We start from the raw sequence: 17,474 nt of genomic DNA on the forward strand, positions 1-17,474 counted from the left end.
TCTGTAAGAGTTGTTCCACATGTAGATGTATTTTTGATGTATTTCTGGGGAAGAAGGTGATCTCCATGTCTTTACTCCTCTGCCATCTTGAAGGTCTCTTCTAGGGATGCTTTTGACAAGATTTGAAAGACCTTTATACTGAAAACTAAAATAATTGTTGGGAGAAGTTAAAAACAGCCTAAAACAATGGAAAGATATACTGTGTTCATGATCTAGAAGACTCAATATTTTTAAGATGTTAGTTCTCTCAAAATTGATAGATAAATTCAGCACAACCCTAATCAAGACCCTAGGAGGTTATTCTGTAGAGATTATTAGGTTGATTCTAAAATTTATATGATATATAGAGGACTTAAAAGAGCCAAAACAACTTGACAAAAAAATGAAGTTGGAGGGCCTACCTACCTGACTTCAAGACTTATTAACTCACAGTAATCAAATCAAGAGAGCTTGTTAATGGACAGATAACATCTTTATTCACCATAAAGTTGGGCAAAGAGATCAATACAACACAATAGAAAATCTGGAAAGAGACTCACATATATATGGTTAATTGACTTTCAATAAAAGTATAAATATAGTTCAACTTAGTGCTGAAACAATTGGACATCCATGTTAAAAAAATAATTTGCAGTATATATGAAATTAACTCCAAATGTATTATAGTTCTGAACATACAGGAGAAAAATCTTTGTGGTATTAGGTTATGCAGAGATTTCTTAGACAAGGGCAAAGCATGATCCATAGAAAAAAAGTAATAAATCAGACTTTATCAAAATTAAGAATGTGTATTCTTCAAAAGTCACTGATAAGAGAACGAAGAGAGTAGGCACAAATCACAAATCTGATAAAGGACATGCGTAGAGAGTGTATAAAGAACTCTCTAACCCTAATGAGAAGGAAAAAAAAGGACAAATATTTGAGAAGACACTTCATCAAAGAAGAAATAAACTTGTGGAAAAGGTGATTGATTATTCATTAGAGAAATATAAATTAAAACATAGTGAAATACCACCACATATTAGAATATAGAATAAAACATATTAGAATAAAACAATGTTGGCAAGACTGTGGAACAACTAGGACTCTTCTTCGCTGTTGATAGGAACATGCAGCAATGCAACTACTTTGGGAAAGACTTGGACATAAAGATTCTTAGCAGCTTTATTTGTTATAGCCCCAAACTAGAAGCAACCCAGAAGTCCATGGAGAGGTGAATGGTAAACAAATTGAGATACATCTGTATGATGGAATATTACCCAACAGTAAAATGAATGAGCTATTGATAGAAGCAATGATGTGGATGAGTGTCAAAATAATCATGCTAAGTGAAAGAAACCAGACGAAGAATACATACTATTTGATTCCAAATACGTAAAAGTCAAGAAAATATAAACAAATCACTCATGGCAGAAAGCAGGTCAGCTATTGCCTGCAAGGGGATAGAAGAGAAGACAGGATTACATAGGGTTATGAGAAAATATCTACAAGTGATGGGTATGTTCACCATCTTGATTTCATGGGTATATACATATGTCAAAACATCAAATTGTATACTCTTTTTTTGTACGCTCTTAAGATATGTGTGCAGTCTGTTGTATGTCAATCATAAAACTGTTCTTTAAAAGTACTTACCCTTGTGGAACTTGTATTTTACTGGGGAGGAGGTGTAATGACAATAAACCTGTATTTTGCATGTGTATATATAGGTGTGTATGTGTCAGATGTTGAAAAGTCTTTTAAAGAAAAATAAAGCAGTGTGAGGATAGAAAGTAATGGGGAGGGCAGCTGTTTGAGAGAGGAGGTCAGGTAAATGTAGTATCATGACATTTTAACAGACTAGTTTAAGCGCCCTGTAATCTTTTGAAAACTGTTTAAAGATTTGTTTCAGTTTTTTTAAAGTTTCAGGTGACCATTCTGTCTCTCATCTAAAAAGATAACAGCTTTCCCCTAACTTGAAGGCAGATTTAAGATTTACATTTCTGCCATCAGAAGGAACCATATGGGAAGGGTGGGCAGAGGTAAGCAAAACCTACTCCACATGCCCAATAGAAGCCCATTTCTGCTCGGAGAATTTCTTCTGGTTAATTCTTTTTTATTGAAAGGATGAGACCTATTTTTTGAACATTTGTAGAATGGTGAATCAGAAAGAAAGTCACAACCAGAATCCCAGTCTCCTACTTGCCTGCCAGAGAGGCAGTTATCCCTCAGTTTTCTAAAAGGAAAACCAAAAATTCTCCAGTCACTATCATTGTTGGTGTTGTGTGCATGTGTATGATGCCGGTGAGGGACTTTAAAAATCATTGCTCTTGTGGAACTTTTATTTTATTGGGAAGGAGGTGTAATGGTGATGCATGTGTATATGTGTCAGATGTTGAAAAGTCTTGAAGAAAAACAAAGCAGTGTGAGAATGAGATTTTGAATGAATAGAAGAGGGAAGATTTCCATCAGTGGAGTGAACTGCTTGCTTGTTTCCAGTCATCCTAACAGAGCAGCTAGAAACGTGTTCTGGTACCTTAGCAGCCATTACAGCTCATCAGTGGAACCTGAATTTGTTTCAGTTCCCAAAAAAGTGATTGCTAATGATAGAGACTTTAGAATATCTGTGTACTGGGGGCATAGAGAAAGAATGTTAAAAAAAAAAGAAATTTAAAATGCTTTGTAACATGTGCTGCAAACTGAAATGTGGTGCTTTATTTCGAAAAAATGCTTTTAATTCTGCTCATCCCTTGGTTTTCTAAAACATAGTTTGAAAATCCTAAAGATGCCACCAGAAAACTACTAGAGTTAATCAATGAATTTGGTAAAGTAGCAGGATACAAAATTAATGCACAGAAATCTCTTGTATTCCTATAACTAACAACGAAAAGTCTGAAAAAGAAACTAAGGAAACACTGCCATTTACCATTGCAACAAAAAGAATAAAATACCTAAGAATAAACTATCTACCTAAGGAGACAAATGACCTGTATGCAGAAAACTATATGACACTGATGAAAGAAATTAAAGACGGTACAAACAGATGGAGAGATATACCGTGTTTTTGGATTGGAAGAATCAACATTGTGAAAATGACTGTACTACCCAAAGCAATCTAAAGATTCAGTGCAATCCCTATCAAATACCAATGGCATTTTTCACAAAACTAGAACAAATAATTTTAAAATTTGTATGGAAACAAAGGCCCCGAATAGCCAAAGCAATCTTCAGAAAGAAAAACAGAGCTGGAGGAATCAGGCTCTCTGACTTCAGACTATACTACAAAGCTACAATAATCAAGACAGTATGGTACTGGCACGAAAACAGAAATATAGATCAATGGAACAGGATAGAAAGCCCAAGATAAACCCACTCACATATGGTCACCTTATCTTTGACAAAGGAGGCAAGAATATACAATGGAGAAAAGACAGTTTCTTCAATAAGTGGTGCTGGGAAAACTGAACAGCTACATGTAAACGAATGAAATTAGAACACTCTCTAACACCATACACAAAAATAAACTCAAAATGGATTAGACACCCAATTGTAAGCCTGGACACTATAAAACTCTTAGAGGAAAACATTGGAAGAACACTCTTTGACATAAATCACAGCAAGATCTTTTTTGATCCACCTCCTAGAGTAATGAAAATAAAAACAAAAATAAACAAATGGGACCTAATGAAACCATAAACAAGATGAAAAGACAACCCTCAGAATGGGAGAAAATATTTGCAAACGAAGCAAGTGACAAAGGATTAATCTCCAAAATATACAGGCAGCTCATGCAGCTCAATATCAAAAAAACAAACAACCCAGTCCAAAAATGGGCAGAAGACCTAAGTAGACATTCCTCCAAAGAAGATATACAGATTGCCCACAACAACATGAAAAGATGCTCAACATCACTAATCATTAGAGAAATGCAAATCAAAACCACAGTGAGGTATCACCTCACACCAGTCAGACTGGCCATCATCAAAAAATCTACCAACAATAAGTGCTGGAGAGGGTGTGGAGAAAAGGGAACCCTCTTGCACTGTTGGTGGGAATGTAAATTGATACAGCCACTATGGAGGTTCCTTAAAAAACTAAAAATAGAACTACCATATGACCCAGCAATCCCACTACTGGTCATATACCCTGAGAAAACCATAATTCAAAAAGAGTCATGAACCACAATGCTCATTGCAGCTCTGTTTACAATAGCCAGGACATGGAAGCAACCTGAATGTCCTTCAACAGATAAATGGATAAAGAAAATGTGGCACATATATACAGTGGAATATTAGTTAGTCATCAAAAGGAACAAAATTGAATTATCTGTAGTGAGATGGATGGACCTAGAGTCTATCATACAGAGTGAGGTAAGTCAGAAAGTGAAAAACAAATACCGTATGCTAATGCATATATGTGGAATCTAAAAAAACGGTACTGATGAACCTAGTGGCAGGGCAGGAATAAAGACACAGACGTAGAGAACTTACTTGAGGACACAAAGGGGGGGAATGGGAAGCTGGGATGAAGTGAGAGGTTAGCATTGACGTATATACACTACCAAATGTAAAATGGATGGCTAGTGGGAAGCTGCTGCATAGCACAGGGAGAACAGCTTGATGCTTTGTGATGAGGGTGGGAGGGAGGCTCAAAAGGGAAGGGATATGGGGATATATGTATAAATATAGCTGATTCACTTTGTTGTACAGCAGAAACTAACACAACATTGTAAAGCAATTATATTCGAATAAAGATGTAAAAAAATAAATAAAATAGCATGAATTAAAAAAACACATTGGAGAATAATTTAAAGATTTTTGTCTTATTTAACATAAATTTGGTGACAGTAACAGTGGAGAATGCATTGAATGATGCCAGTTGTGTATTTGTTTCTGTAAAATTTTTATAAAATATACTAATTTCTGTCACTCTGTTTTCCATTTTTCTATCTGAATGGTATTCATCAGAGCACATACTCTGACTCCATGCCCTGAGTCTGGGCTTCCTATGTTAAAAAGAAACCTGTAGGCTCTCACCTGTGAGGCTGGAGCCCTGAGAATCAGGAGCCCCCTCCTGGTTCCAGTCCCTCCCAGCCAGTCCCTTCCCAGGTAGCGGAAGTGGAGGCTCACATGGCTCAGGCTTCTGTCATCTCCAGCATCCCAAGACTTTCCCCCATCCCATGCCTGCTGCTGGTCAGAGGCAAATGAGTCCAGTTCTCTCAACCCTGGAGCAGTTACTCTTAATCTTTGGGGTCATGGTTCCTTTTGAGGAATGGGATAAAATCTATGGACAAAACGTTTGCACGTCACTTCGGGGGCTGCCAAGAACCCCTGTTCCAGAGGGTTTCAAGTAAGCAGAGTTATATTTCTTTGCCGCCAAGTATAGAGGCAGCACTCAATCTGTGATCTATGTAACAACTGTGTTGGTAACAACTATGTTATCAAATTGCACTTTTAATAATAACCTGTTCAGCTAGGCACCGGGAAGAGCTAGAGAAAGCCAGCAAGGTTGCGCTTTTCCCACCCTAGGAAGAGCCTACATTTTGTTTCAGCCCAAATCCATCGGTTTTGTATATATTTTACTAGGAAAAAATATTAGGACAGACTTTTCAGTATCCTCTTCCCACCCTATTTTTTATTTTCTGCTTTTTTTTTTAACATCTTTATTAGAGTATAATTGCTTTACAATGGTGTGTTAGTTTCTGCTTTATAACAAAGTGAATCAGCTATGCGTATACATATATCCCCATATCCCCTCCCTCTTGTGTCTCCCTCCCACCCTCCCTATCCCACCCCTCTAGATGGTCACAAAGCACCGAGCTGATCTCCCTGTGCTATGCGGCTGCTTCCCACTAGCTATCTATTTTACATTTGGTAGTGTATATATGTCCATGCCACTCTCTCACCTCGTCGCAGCTTCCCCTTCCCCCCCCCGTCCTCAAGTCCATTCTCTACATCTGCGTCTTTATTCCTGTCCTGCCCTTAGATTCTGCAGAACCTTTTTTTTTTTTTAGATTCCATATATATGTGTTAGCATACGGTATTTGTTTTTCTCTTTCTGACTTACTTCACACTGTATGACAGTCTCTAGGTGCATCCACCTCACTACAAATAACTCAATTTCATTTCTTTTTATGGCTGAGGAATATTCCATTGTATATATGTGCCACATCTTCCTTATCCATTCATCTGTCGATGGACACTTAGGTGGTTCCTTAAAAAACTAAAAATAGAACTACCATATGACCCAGCAATCCCACAACTGGGCATATACCCTGAGAAAACTATAATTCAAAAAGAGTCATGTACCACAATGTTCATTGCAGCTCTATTTACAATAGCCAGGACATGGAAGCACCCTGTTCTTTGGTTCTCAATTATTCTGTTTCACATAATCCCTCAAATATAATATAGAACAACCAGGTACCTACTGTTCTGTGTTTAGTCTTGACTGTGAAGCCAAATACCACATCTACCTTACACAGTCACTGAGCAGTCTAGCCTCTTGCACTATTCATTTAGTATTTGCTCTCTAATTTTACCCTAGAAATGAATTTTCCTAAACTGAAGTCTGTTAACAGTACTCTTTTGCTTCTTACAGCTTGTACCTCCTTTTAAGCCTCAAGTAACATCTGAGACAGACACCAGATACTTTGATGAAGAATTTACAGCTCAGACTATTACAATAACACCACCTGAAAAGTGTAAGTAAATCTAGAAGGAAATTGATTATGTTCTAATGCAATTGAAGAAAACAGCCTATTTTTTTAACTGGATATTTTCGAGGTCAAATTCCACAGTGACTTATTCTGTTCCATTTAAGAACATGGGGTTTTCAATGTGGAAATATCTAAATACAGGTAGCTAAGAGAAAAGTTTTTTTGAGTAAAAAAAAATTATATGTGGAAAAATTGTAGAGTTAAGAATTATAGACTAAATTATAGACTAACTAGCCCTTCCTTACTATTCTCTAATAGATTATTTTGACATCAGCTGAAAGGATTCTGAAATGAAGACCTCCCACATTTCCCACTGCTCATTCAGACACAACCTTCTAAATTTTGCTAATTCTGGTCTCCTGCTTACTTAGTAGTTTTTAAATTCACTTTAAACTGAATCACTCTTTTTTACTTAGCTGTGTCTTAAGCAGTAATATCTGTGAAGACATAATTTGGTTTGCTAGTAATTTTTGATATTATAAATTAAATTACATATCTATTAAAGCTATACATTCATGCACCACTTAAAATCATTCCACATATACTAGTGTGTGCCCTACACTTTGGTGAAGACATTTCACTTAAAGGGAAGAAAAGGTTGTTATATAATTTATAAACATTCTCATATGCTGACAGAGGTCTGTATTCTGTCATCATTAGTTAAGGAGTAAGGATAAAATTGAGTTTCAGGGACACATTTGGATAGCTAAAAGATTTCTTCAATCACACATCTTTTGGCTCACAATAACATCATTTTAGTTTTTTTCTCCTTTTCTTTTTTATTATATCCTTTCCTACATTCCTTCTCCTCTCTTTTCTTTTTAAAAGGCAGATTAGGGGCTTCCCTGGTGGCGCAGTGGTTGAGAGTCCACCTGCCGATGCAGGGGACACGGGTTCGTGCCCCGGTCCGGGAAGATCCCACATGCCGCGGAGCGGCTGGGCCCGTGAGCCATGGCCGCTGAGCCTGCGCGTCCGGAGCCTGTGCTCCGCAACGGTAGAGGCCACAACAGTGAGAGGCCTGTGTCCCGCAAAAAAAAAAAAAAGGCAGATTAGTTGATGATGCTAATTTACCAGGGCCTGACAAAAAGAGAGACTATGAACACTGTGAAATGAAAAATATAATTATGTGTGCATATGCACTTTTCTTTCTTTAGACTTGCAAGAGGTTAAGAGCCTCTTAACTTTCATTTTATAAGGGAAGAAATTAAAACCCAGAGAGAAGCTGAGCTTCCCTAAGTCCCGCAGTTAGTGTTAGCTATAGTCACGAGCAGCAGTTATAGCTTGGCCGACAAGGCCCAGGTCAAGCTGTGAAAGGGCAGCATGTTGAAGCACTGCTCATGGTTTGTCACCAGTGGTGGATGAGGGCTTCATTGCTAGAATCAGAATCTCTGAGAGTTGAAGATGATGTTAGAAAGCCTGTGGAGTTGTGGGCAATCAGCTAAGGACCGTCTAAGTAGGAGCAGTGGACGTAGCCTTGACATGGTTTCCCCTGGCCCGGCGCGGGCTGTGGTGATACAATTGTCTGAAATTCTGGGCAACACCACTGAGTTGTTGGACTGGCCTAGGAGTGCTTCCCACCATAGAGCCTCATCGTTTGGATATAACCTTAACTGTAATCAGACCACATTGTTCCCCTGCTTCAAACCTTCCAGGGGCCCCACTGCTGCACTCTAAATCCAACTGCTCACACTGGCTGCACAGCTTTGTCACATCTGGTCCCACCCTGCTCTCAGACCTCATCCTGTCCATCTTCTCCACAGTCCCTGGGTTCCAGCCCCACCTTGAACACACTGTCCCTCACTGTGCCTTGGGACTGTGTGTTTACTCTTCTTTGCCTAGAATTTTCTTTTCCCAGACATATGCATGAATAAATTCTTACTTGTCCTTCAGATCTCTTTAAATGTCACTTTATCAGAAAGCTTTCTTTAGCCTCCCGACCTTAAGAACAGTGCAGTCCATCAGACCCCATCACCACCTGCCCCCGCCAGTTCTCTACATTGACACCTTTACTTGCTGGTATTCTTCTGGTTAATTTGTCTCTTTGTTTACTGTCTGTTTCTCCAGCTTGAATGCAGTAGCCCTGAGAAGAAGGATTTGGTTTGTCTTATTCACTGCTAACCCCAGCTCCGAGTTAGGTACCTGGCTCAGCGTAGGTATTCAATGAATATGTGTTAAATGAGGAAATAAACAGATTAGGGCGAGGCCTGGTAGTTTCAGGGCCAGAAGGAGGCCCGACTCTCTCCAGACAGTGCTGTTGCCCATCACAGCCCAGAATTTGTGTTTGGCTTACCTCCTCACGTGATTTCACAGGGAGCTTTGGGAGGTTAAATAGAGCTTTTGGTATTCGTGGATTCTAATTCTTAGAACAAACTAAATGTGCTATTTTGAAAGTCATAGAAATAGGTAGGCTGTGTAAATAAATGCAAAGCCATGAGTGCCTATTTTACTCCAAAATGTTAACAGTAAAATCCCAGTGTAGAAGAGAATGATGGGGTTGCAGAAAGCCCTGGACTTAGACCCTGCTTTGTGTCCTGGCTCTGCCCCTCACTAGCTCTGGAATGTGACAGGTCAAAGGGGAGTGCAGGGCTGATAATTTCCAGGAGCCCCGTCTTTCCCCTGTGTGTGCCTGAGAAGCCATCTCTTTAGGAAAGGCACCCAGAGTTCTCTATAGGTTTCAATAACCCTATTTTTAATTTTATTGAAGCATCAGGTTAACCAATCCACAGTGTTCTTTGTTCTGTGACCCACTAGGTGAAGGGTGATGGTAGGTAAATACCTAGCAAAAAAGAGTGCACATGGGGCTGCGGATGGGGGAGGGACCACTAAACTATGCTGCTAGCCGTGAGGAGTGGCCCTGGCCTGATGCTGGGCCCTAGGTGGCCCCAAAACGTGCATCCAGCGAGCATCGTCTAGACTGACAGCGTGTACCACAATCTAGAGGCAGGGGGACCCTGTGGACCTGCCAACTTATTTTCCAATTCAGGATTTCTAGAGAGAAAAATCAGGGGAAGGAGCTCAGCAGGTGGGCTGAGGCCAACGTGTGGACACCAGCAGCCTGTCCTTTGCGGCTCTCAGCACCAGGCCACAGGACTGGGCTCCTGCCTTAGGCAATAGCCTCAGTAATTGTGGACTGCAGCACCTGGGTTCTTCCAGGGCACAAGGACAGTGTTTTTTCTTGGATTATCCCTGGGTATATCCTAAATTCCCGTAAGAGGCAGATCAAAGGAAAATCTGTGAAGCCTTGAACTGTGATTACATTTAACATAATCTTTTCTTCTTGCAGCTTTGAATAGTGTTGCTGGTGAGAGACCACTGCAGCTCTCAAGCTGCTAAAAGCACAGAGGTTTTGTTCATAAAAACCCACAGTAGGACCATTAAGTTAGCGATTGTCTTCCCACTTGCCACCTTGCTTTTATAAAACAGAAAGGAGCTATTTTTTAGAACAAATCAGCAGTTAGAAAGGCAAGTGTTCTTTTTTTACAAACAGCTGCAGTAACATGCCAGATTTTCCTCACTGGTGTTAATTAATTGAACAGATTTTGGAATGTGTCGTCTTGCATTATATCCATTAATGATCCTCTGGCTTCCTCTTAGAGGAAAAGAGGATTTGTTTGAGCTCCTAGTAGCTTTTGCTGCCATATAATTACTTTGGTTAAATGTTCTAAGGAAGTTAGGCGACTAATGCTGCCTGGATCCAGGGATTCAGAGGTAGAATGTAGGGTTGATCACCCTGTTTTCTTTTCCCGCATGTGTGCTATTTGGGTTTTTTTTCATAGTTCATGTCCATCATCATCACTGTTCCCTCTGAACCTTCCTTCAGTGCAGGAACGTATTTATATCTGTTGACTGGGTGTGAAGGCCTGGCTGGGGCAGCCGGCTGTCCTGTCAGCTGTCACTTGCATCCAGCTCTCCTCGTTCCACAGCCCCGCTGGCCTGCACAGCACTGAGGGCCCAGGGGAAACCCTCATTCCTGCCCCAGCACCTTCCCAACTCACAGCTCCTCTTGGGGCCACGATCAGAGACTTGCCCCTCACTACTGCCAAGCTCAAAAGAACAGGAGGGAGATGGAGTGAGAGGGCGATATAATTGACTTTAAAGAAGATCCAGATGCAGGGACCCTCGTATGGTCATCAACAAGATTTAGATTTACGTTCGGAAATGGGATTAATTTGTTACTAAATTGACAGAATGAAGATTCTCTTTTAACTTTCAGCTGACAGTGCAGCCTCATAGCAATAATACTCCTTGGAAAGGAAATTCAACCCCTCCTCCTGTCGAGAGCCAGGCTGCCCTGGGCTTCAGGCCTCCCTGCCCTGGTGCGATGCCTGGTTGCAGCCCAGCGAGCTGGACAAGCCCTTCTCTGGCGGACAACACCAGGCTTCCCACATGTGCTGTCTGTTCGCTGTGCAGAAACACACCCAGCAAAACAAAGCTGCTAGCGGGGAAAACTATTCCTTTGAAATGTGATTGGCACGTGTCAGAGTCTGAACATTAAGATTTCAGCTGCCTTTCCCCTAGAGAGTTTTTATAGAGTTTTACAGAGGTTTTATATGCCATCCACAGCTCCTACCATCTTTAGTATATCTGAAAATACTGTGGAAGGTGTTTGACCTAAAAGATGGTTTGCTTGGTACCTAACTGGTATTTTATAAGGAGGCAGAGATTTCCCCAGATCGCAGTACTATCTGGAAATGAGGACTATAGTTTAAAAGGTCTGTTTGCAGGAGGGAGGTTTACACAGAGCAGGGAGCCTCAAATGCTACTTGTGAGATTGAGTCCCACCTAATACAGTGATACTTTCTGGTACATTCAAGGCTACAAAGTTTGGTTAGCAACTTGATCCCATTTCTAGAATCTTCTATTAAAAATAGAATACTGAAAAGAACAGTGAGAAAAGAGCATGAATGTTTGTTATTCTTCAGAGGCATGCAACGCATCATCCTTTTTGTGTAACAGGGTCAGTGCCCGTGATGCAGTGGGGTCTGGCCTGTATTCCTTCTCCTATTACATGAAATTGATGCTCCCTGGAGAGGTTGGAAAATTAAAAGAATTGGTAATGTACTTCCTATATGAATTTGAGGAAGTGGAATTATTTTGCTTGAAGAAGTTTGGGTATTTGAAAGACTCTCGCTTATTTCCTGTAGCACAGCATATGACCAAAGGCACTGCAAGTGGAGCAGAGGGGTTTAGTGGGGTGAGCCCCGAGGACACAGGGAGGGACTTTGTGCACAGCCCAGAACAGGTGCACAGGGAACGTTGTGGACTGAGCGACTGAATTCATGACACATGTAAAGGAAGAGCATTCCGACACTGCAGGATTTTAATCATCAGAATAGTTATAGGAAGAGGTTGGGTGATCCTTCATAACCTTTCAAATGCAAGAAAACAGGGAAGAGGAAAAGGGAGGAGCAGCTTAAATGGAAGTCGTCTCTTTCCATGCCTTTCAAGTCTCCCAGTTTGTTTCCTGATGAACTAATACTTAGATGCTGGCCTCTTTCCCTCTCTTTCCTTGACTTATTCTCTTTAGTCTACTTTAAAGTTTTTTTTTGTTTTTGTTTTTGTTTTTTTGCGGTACGCGGGCCTCTCACTATTTTGGCCTCTCCCGTTGCGGAGCACAGGCTCCGGACACGCAGGCTCAGCGGCCATGGCTCACGGGCCCAGCTGCTCCGCGGCACGTGGGATCTTCCCGGACCGGGGCACAAACCTGTGTCCCCTGCATCGGCAGGCGGACTCTCAACCACTGCGCCACCAGGGAAGCCCTAAAGTTTTATCATAGGAAAATTAGGAACAGTAAGTTAAGGCAGGTATTAGATGTAGAATAAAGAATGTAAAATCTTAAACATGTAAATCAAGGGCTCAAATGAAATGGAATCCTAATAAGCTTTATTTTGCAATCACACCTAAAGCACCATGAAGAAGAAATACAAGCATCTGAAGACAGATTGATACTGGATTCTAGGCAGATACTTTGGGTGCCTTAGGATTCTTTGACTTTGTAACTTTGACATGCATGTTTTCATGAAAGTAAAGGTTATTGAAGATCATTTGTTCCTTTTTATTTTTAAAAATCTTGTCTTCTTCAATAGTTTTTCACAGTTTGAGCCTTGAGATGTTAGTGTCTTGAAGGAGATGATTGGATAGTATTATTTCTTCATAGGTCATGTGTTTGAAAGTGAGAAAGTTTTTGAAATTAAGTGTATCCATCCTATGTTTTATTGATAAACACAAGTTTCTGGGAGCTGTTGCCTCCATTAATCTTTATTACGTTAGGGATTAGAACTATATAGACCAGAGATTATGTTGCAAAAAATTAATGCAAAATTAAAATAGCTGTTTCCTGCCCACAGATGATGAGGACGGTATGGACTGCACGGACAGTGAGAGGCGGCCGCATTTCCCTCAGTTTTCCTACTCTGCAAGCGGACGAGAATAAGTCTCTTCTGCTACTTCACTGTCATCTTAGATTTATTACTGAAAATGATTCCTGGACATCACAGCAGTCCTAGCTCTTACAAATGCAGGAGCACCTTCAGACATCCCAGACCAGTCCAAGGTCTTCACCCCTCGCCGCCTTTCACCCACATGAGAACACACATATATGCAGACATACTCGACTTTTGTTTTTGCATGAAATTGTATCTCAGTCTAAGGTCTCATGCTGTTGCTGCTACTGTCTTACTATTATAGCAACTTTAAGAGGTAATTTTACAATCTTTGGAAGTCATGAGCCCACCATTGTTCATTTGTGCACCAACTGTCATCTTTTGATCTTTTAATTTTTGTTTTTCCCTAACAGTGAAGGCTAAATGATTCTAGGTATATTTTTTAACTTTCTAGATGATAAATCAAAAACTAATTAGACTAAGAAGATTTAGTTTATAATTCAGAACAAGCAATTGTGGAAGCGTGGTGATGTGCATATGCAAAATTTTAGTAAAGCATATCAGATCAGTGCGTAAAATAGGTAGGTATCAGTAAGATCCTACTGGAATTCATTAGGAAGCATTTGAGAGAAGGAATGAACAACTATTAAGATAGATATATACATTTATAAATTTAAATTCGTATTCGATACTGCAGAGGAAGCCTGATATTACATGTGGATGTCCAGATTTCACAGGCAGTTGTTGGCAAAGGAACATTGTTCGACCAAGGAAGGAAGCATATGCACAGCAGAGTAGGTCACTTAAAGGGTCTATGATATGATTTGCACCAGAGAGCGTTTTATTTCCCCTGTTCTTGGAAACCTTTTTCCCTTCTTGATATTATCACCTCTGATGGCTGAAGAATGTAGACAGGTGTAATGATCCTGCTTTTCACCAAAATTTGTACACCAAGGTAAACAGGTGTTTGCCTTATTTGTTTTAATTTTTTACTTTCAGTTCTACGTGAATTAGCTTTTTCTCGGATGTTAAAACTTTGAATGTCCTTTTATGATTTTGTTTATGTTGCAGTAGTATTTATTTTTTAGTGATGAGAATTGTATGTCATGTTAGCAAATGCAGCTCCAACTTAACATAAAACAGACTTAACTGCAGTTTCTTTTGACCCATGTGCAAGGAATGTACACGCCGATGAGAATCATGCACTTTTTCTCCTGTGTAAAAACAAAATTTTGATGAGGCTCTGAAATTGTACATATAGATTAGAATTTGGCTTTGGGAGAAGAGATGCTGTCATTTAACCCCTTGGTGCTAAAAATGAGAAATCCCCAACTATCCATGCCAAGGGGTTGAAACAAATGGGTGTTATATTTGCTCTTTTGAGAATTGAAATATTATGACAGCCTGGCAACATAATGTAATGAAGAAAATTGAGACCTGGATGATAAGAAATGAACTTTACTTGGCAAAATGAACACATCTCAAGTATTTACGAAGTGGGCAGTAAAGGATAAGGACCTGGTGTGTTTATTCTGATCATGGTACATTTATCACTGAATTAAGCCATCAGGGAAAAAACAAAACAAAAAAGAACACCTCCAACTTTTCTTTTTCTGTATATACTCATGTCCTCAAATTCCGACACTTCTCACTGAAAGGGGACATGTATGCAAACCTCATCTTTCTCTTTCATTAATGATGATCTTCAGATTAAACCCTTTGGTGCTAGGAGCTGACATTTTCCAAAGCAGCCTATGAAGTCCAGGGGGCTCCTGACTCCGTGGAGCCATCGTGGAGATGTATTTTAGTTAAACTATCTGACAGCTCCCAAATGGAAGACTGCAGCATGACGTAGTGTTATGATTGCATTGTATGAAAGAGCAAGTGACTTTCTAAGTAGGATGAATCATATTCATATGCAGATGTCTTAGCCTCTTGACGCTGGAAGTGTGGGTTTACAGATATGAAACCACTGCTGGCAGTGGGTGGACCACTGGGACTGACAGGGGGTTAAAGGGCATTTTACTAAGGCAGCTAAGACATATTCAGACATAGATTTTGTCCTAATTTTTCATATTTCTACCTGAGTGAAGTTCATCCTTAGTACTGAGTAGGAAGTTACAGTAAAATGGTAGTTCATTCTTACTTACACATATAGCTCAACTTTTTTTTTTCACTTGGAATTATGTTGAATGTTTCACTTTGACAAGAAAGTAGACTAGAAGGTATGTCCTGTAAGTTGTCTTGCATCCATTATATAAAAAAGGAACAGGTGAGAGGAAGAGAGGAAAGCTGAGACTGGCTGGTGTTCAGAGCATTCATTTCTTCAGAGGGAAAGTACACCATACACTAAGCACACAGATAGTTTTGGGGTTCCCCCCCCAAATCTTAAGGTGATTTCCATGACCTTGGCCAAGGACACTTCCTAAGGATTAATGACAGCGTTGACTGTGCCTCAGGCTGGCCACTCTGCACAGCTGGCTCTCTGTCCCCAGCTGGTGCCCGGGGCTTAGTCCCGTATCCCCTCCGAGATTCTGTTAGCGTCACACAGGGTGTGTTGTTGGCTTTGATTTTTAAGAATCCCTTACTTTCACTCCCTGATCTCAGTCAGCTGGCATGGAAAAACAATAGAAAAACAGAAATGTGTGTAGAAGGAGATTCTAAAACTTCCCTCATGTCTGCCCATAGCTGAAGTTTCGGATTCTGGTGGACGGAAAGGCCTGGCCCTGGAGTCACTCTGTCAGAATAGCAGAAGTTCAGGCTTTGCAGACTCCTTCCTGTACCAACTTCCTTGAAGTCTGCCTCTTGCCATGATGCAGCCATCTTGGAGGAAATTGGCCGTCTCTGCTTGGACCTTTGGCAGGGCTGCTCACAGCTTTGCTTTCCACACTAACTACATAGCATTATTCCAGTGTTTTCCATTTCCCATACCTGATTTCCAGCTTCTTAAAGCTGACTGTTCTTGCAAGGGCCACTTGCTTCTCTTAGAGTACAAAGTAAGGGCCTTCCTTACTAACTGCAGGGTCTTTCTATTACACCTCAGCGTACACACTTTGCTGCTACTGTTTGTACTGTGTCTACAGTAGAACTCCCTTATCTTGCTCCTGGTACTGCATTACAGGCAAGCATGAAATGTAAAGTATTTATTTAAATAAGAAGAAAACCTCTAAATTGGTAATTGAATTACCTCCCTGTAGCTTTATAGTTTGTGACATTTCTTGACCTTGCTAGTTCTTTCATTAGATCCGCGCAAGATCTAGTCATCTGGTTAAGGATTTCAAGCAGACGCAACTATGAACCCAAGAAACTGTATTACTATTACTGTTGGTCATACTAAAACTGTTTATTTCCTTAAGTATATGACCCACAAGGATGTGAAATAACTACAAGAAACTGTTTTTGTACACTGTACATCCTTAGTATTTTTACACGTATATGATAGGGATGCACATTATTTTCCTTCGTACAGACAGCTTAAATAAAGCACTATGTCAATCTGCTACTTCTCTGTTTATTGTTGTTGGATGTGGTTCCGTAATCTCAGAAAATTAAATATTATTCTTTTCTAAAAAAAGATGAATAGCGTCACCTGGTATTAACCCATTCTATATAAAGTGTGACAGGAAAGTATGTACATTTCTTGTAGCTCAAAACACACACAGGATTTATTTTATTCAATAAAATGGCAGTAATGCAACTGTACAAACTTTGATGAAGGGCTGCTTCCAAAGGGGGGATGCTGACTTCCCAACAATGGGCTTAGGAGAGATCTGTGAAGCTGGAGATAGAATAGGTATTTTTTGAGATTTGTTAAGCCCCTAGTAGTCCTCCCACCAGGCGGTTTGGACCCAGAATTCTTAAGGAATGTAGCTCGTCAGTAATGTCTTCCTGATAATGTGTTGCGCTGCGTACTTCCTTTCTTAGAGTATATTTTTAAAACGTCGTGGCAAATTAACCAACTGAAACGTGGGTCATAGATGGGTAGGATGGTTGGACTACAGTCTGATTTACCTAGGGTCATTTTTCTGATTTTACCTCATAAACCTAAATGCTATTGGAGAAGCTTGGCTTTGCTCTGTGACTAAGCCAGATAGAGGAACGGCTTTGGGACCAAAGTTGGTCAAGCATGTTATGTGTATGTCACACAGCCAAACTGGAGGGCATTCTTACATGTGCTCTTCTCTCAAAACCACTGGGGTGGACAGATCCAGGAGGCTAACATAAAGTGACCTCTATAATTCTTTAAAGGTGCTATTTTTAGAATATTGTGTAATTTATTTCCTGTTCCTGAAACAGAATTAGGGACAATTAATATATCTTATGTGACAACCTTTATGTCTAGCACACTTGATGAAATCAAAAAAACTTCTGAATCTGAATAGAAGTTCTATTCT

At 40.1% G+C, this 17,474-nt stretch overlaps 1 protein-coding gene across 1 annotated transcript in view; it reads left to right on the top strand.

The window, feature by feature from the left end:
• Positions 1-16,582, top strand: part of AKT3 (AKT serine/threonine kinase 3) — a 395,398-nt gene extending 378,816 nt beyond the window's left edge. The window contains exons 15-16 of the mRNA XM_060307050.1: positions 6,580-6,682; positions 13,045-16,582. Coding sequence (XP_060163033.1) covers positions 6,580-6,682; positions 13,045-13,130 — 189 coding nt within the window. The 3' untranslated portion in view covers positions 13,131-16,582. The remainder of the gene's footprint in view (positions 1-6,579; positions 6,683-13,044) is intronic.
• Positions 16,583-17,474: the final 892 nt, after the last annotated feature.

The sequence above is a fragment of the Globicephala melas genome, chromosome 1 (genome assembly GCF_963455315.2).
Source record: "Globicephala melas chromosome 1, mGloMel1.2, whole genome shotgun sequence".
NCBI lineage: Eukaryota > Metazoa > Chordata > Mammalia > Artiodactyla > Delphinidae > Globicephala > Globicephala melas.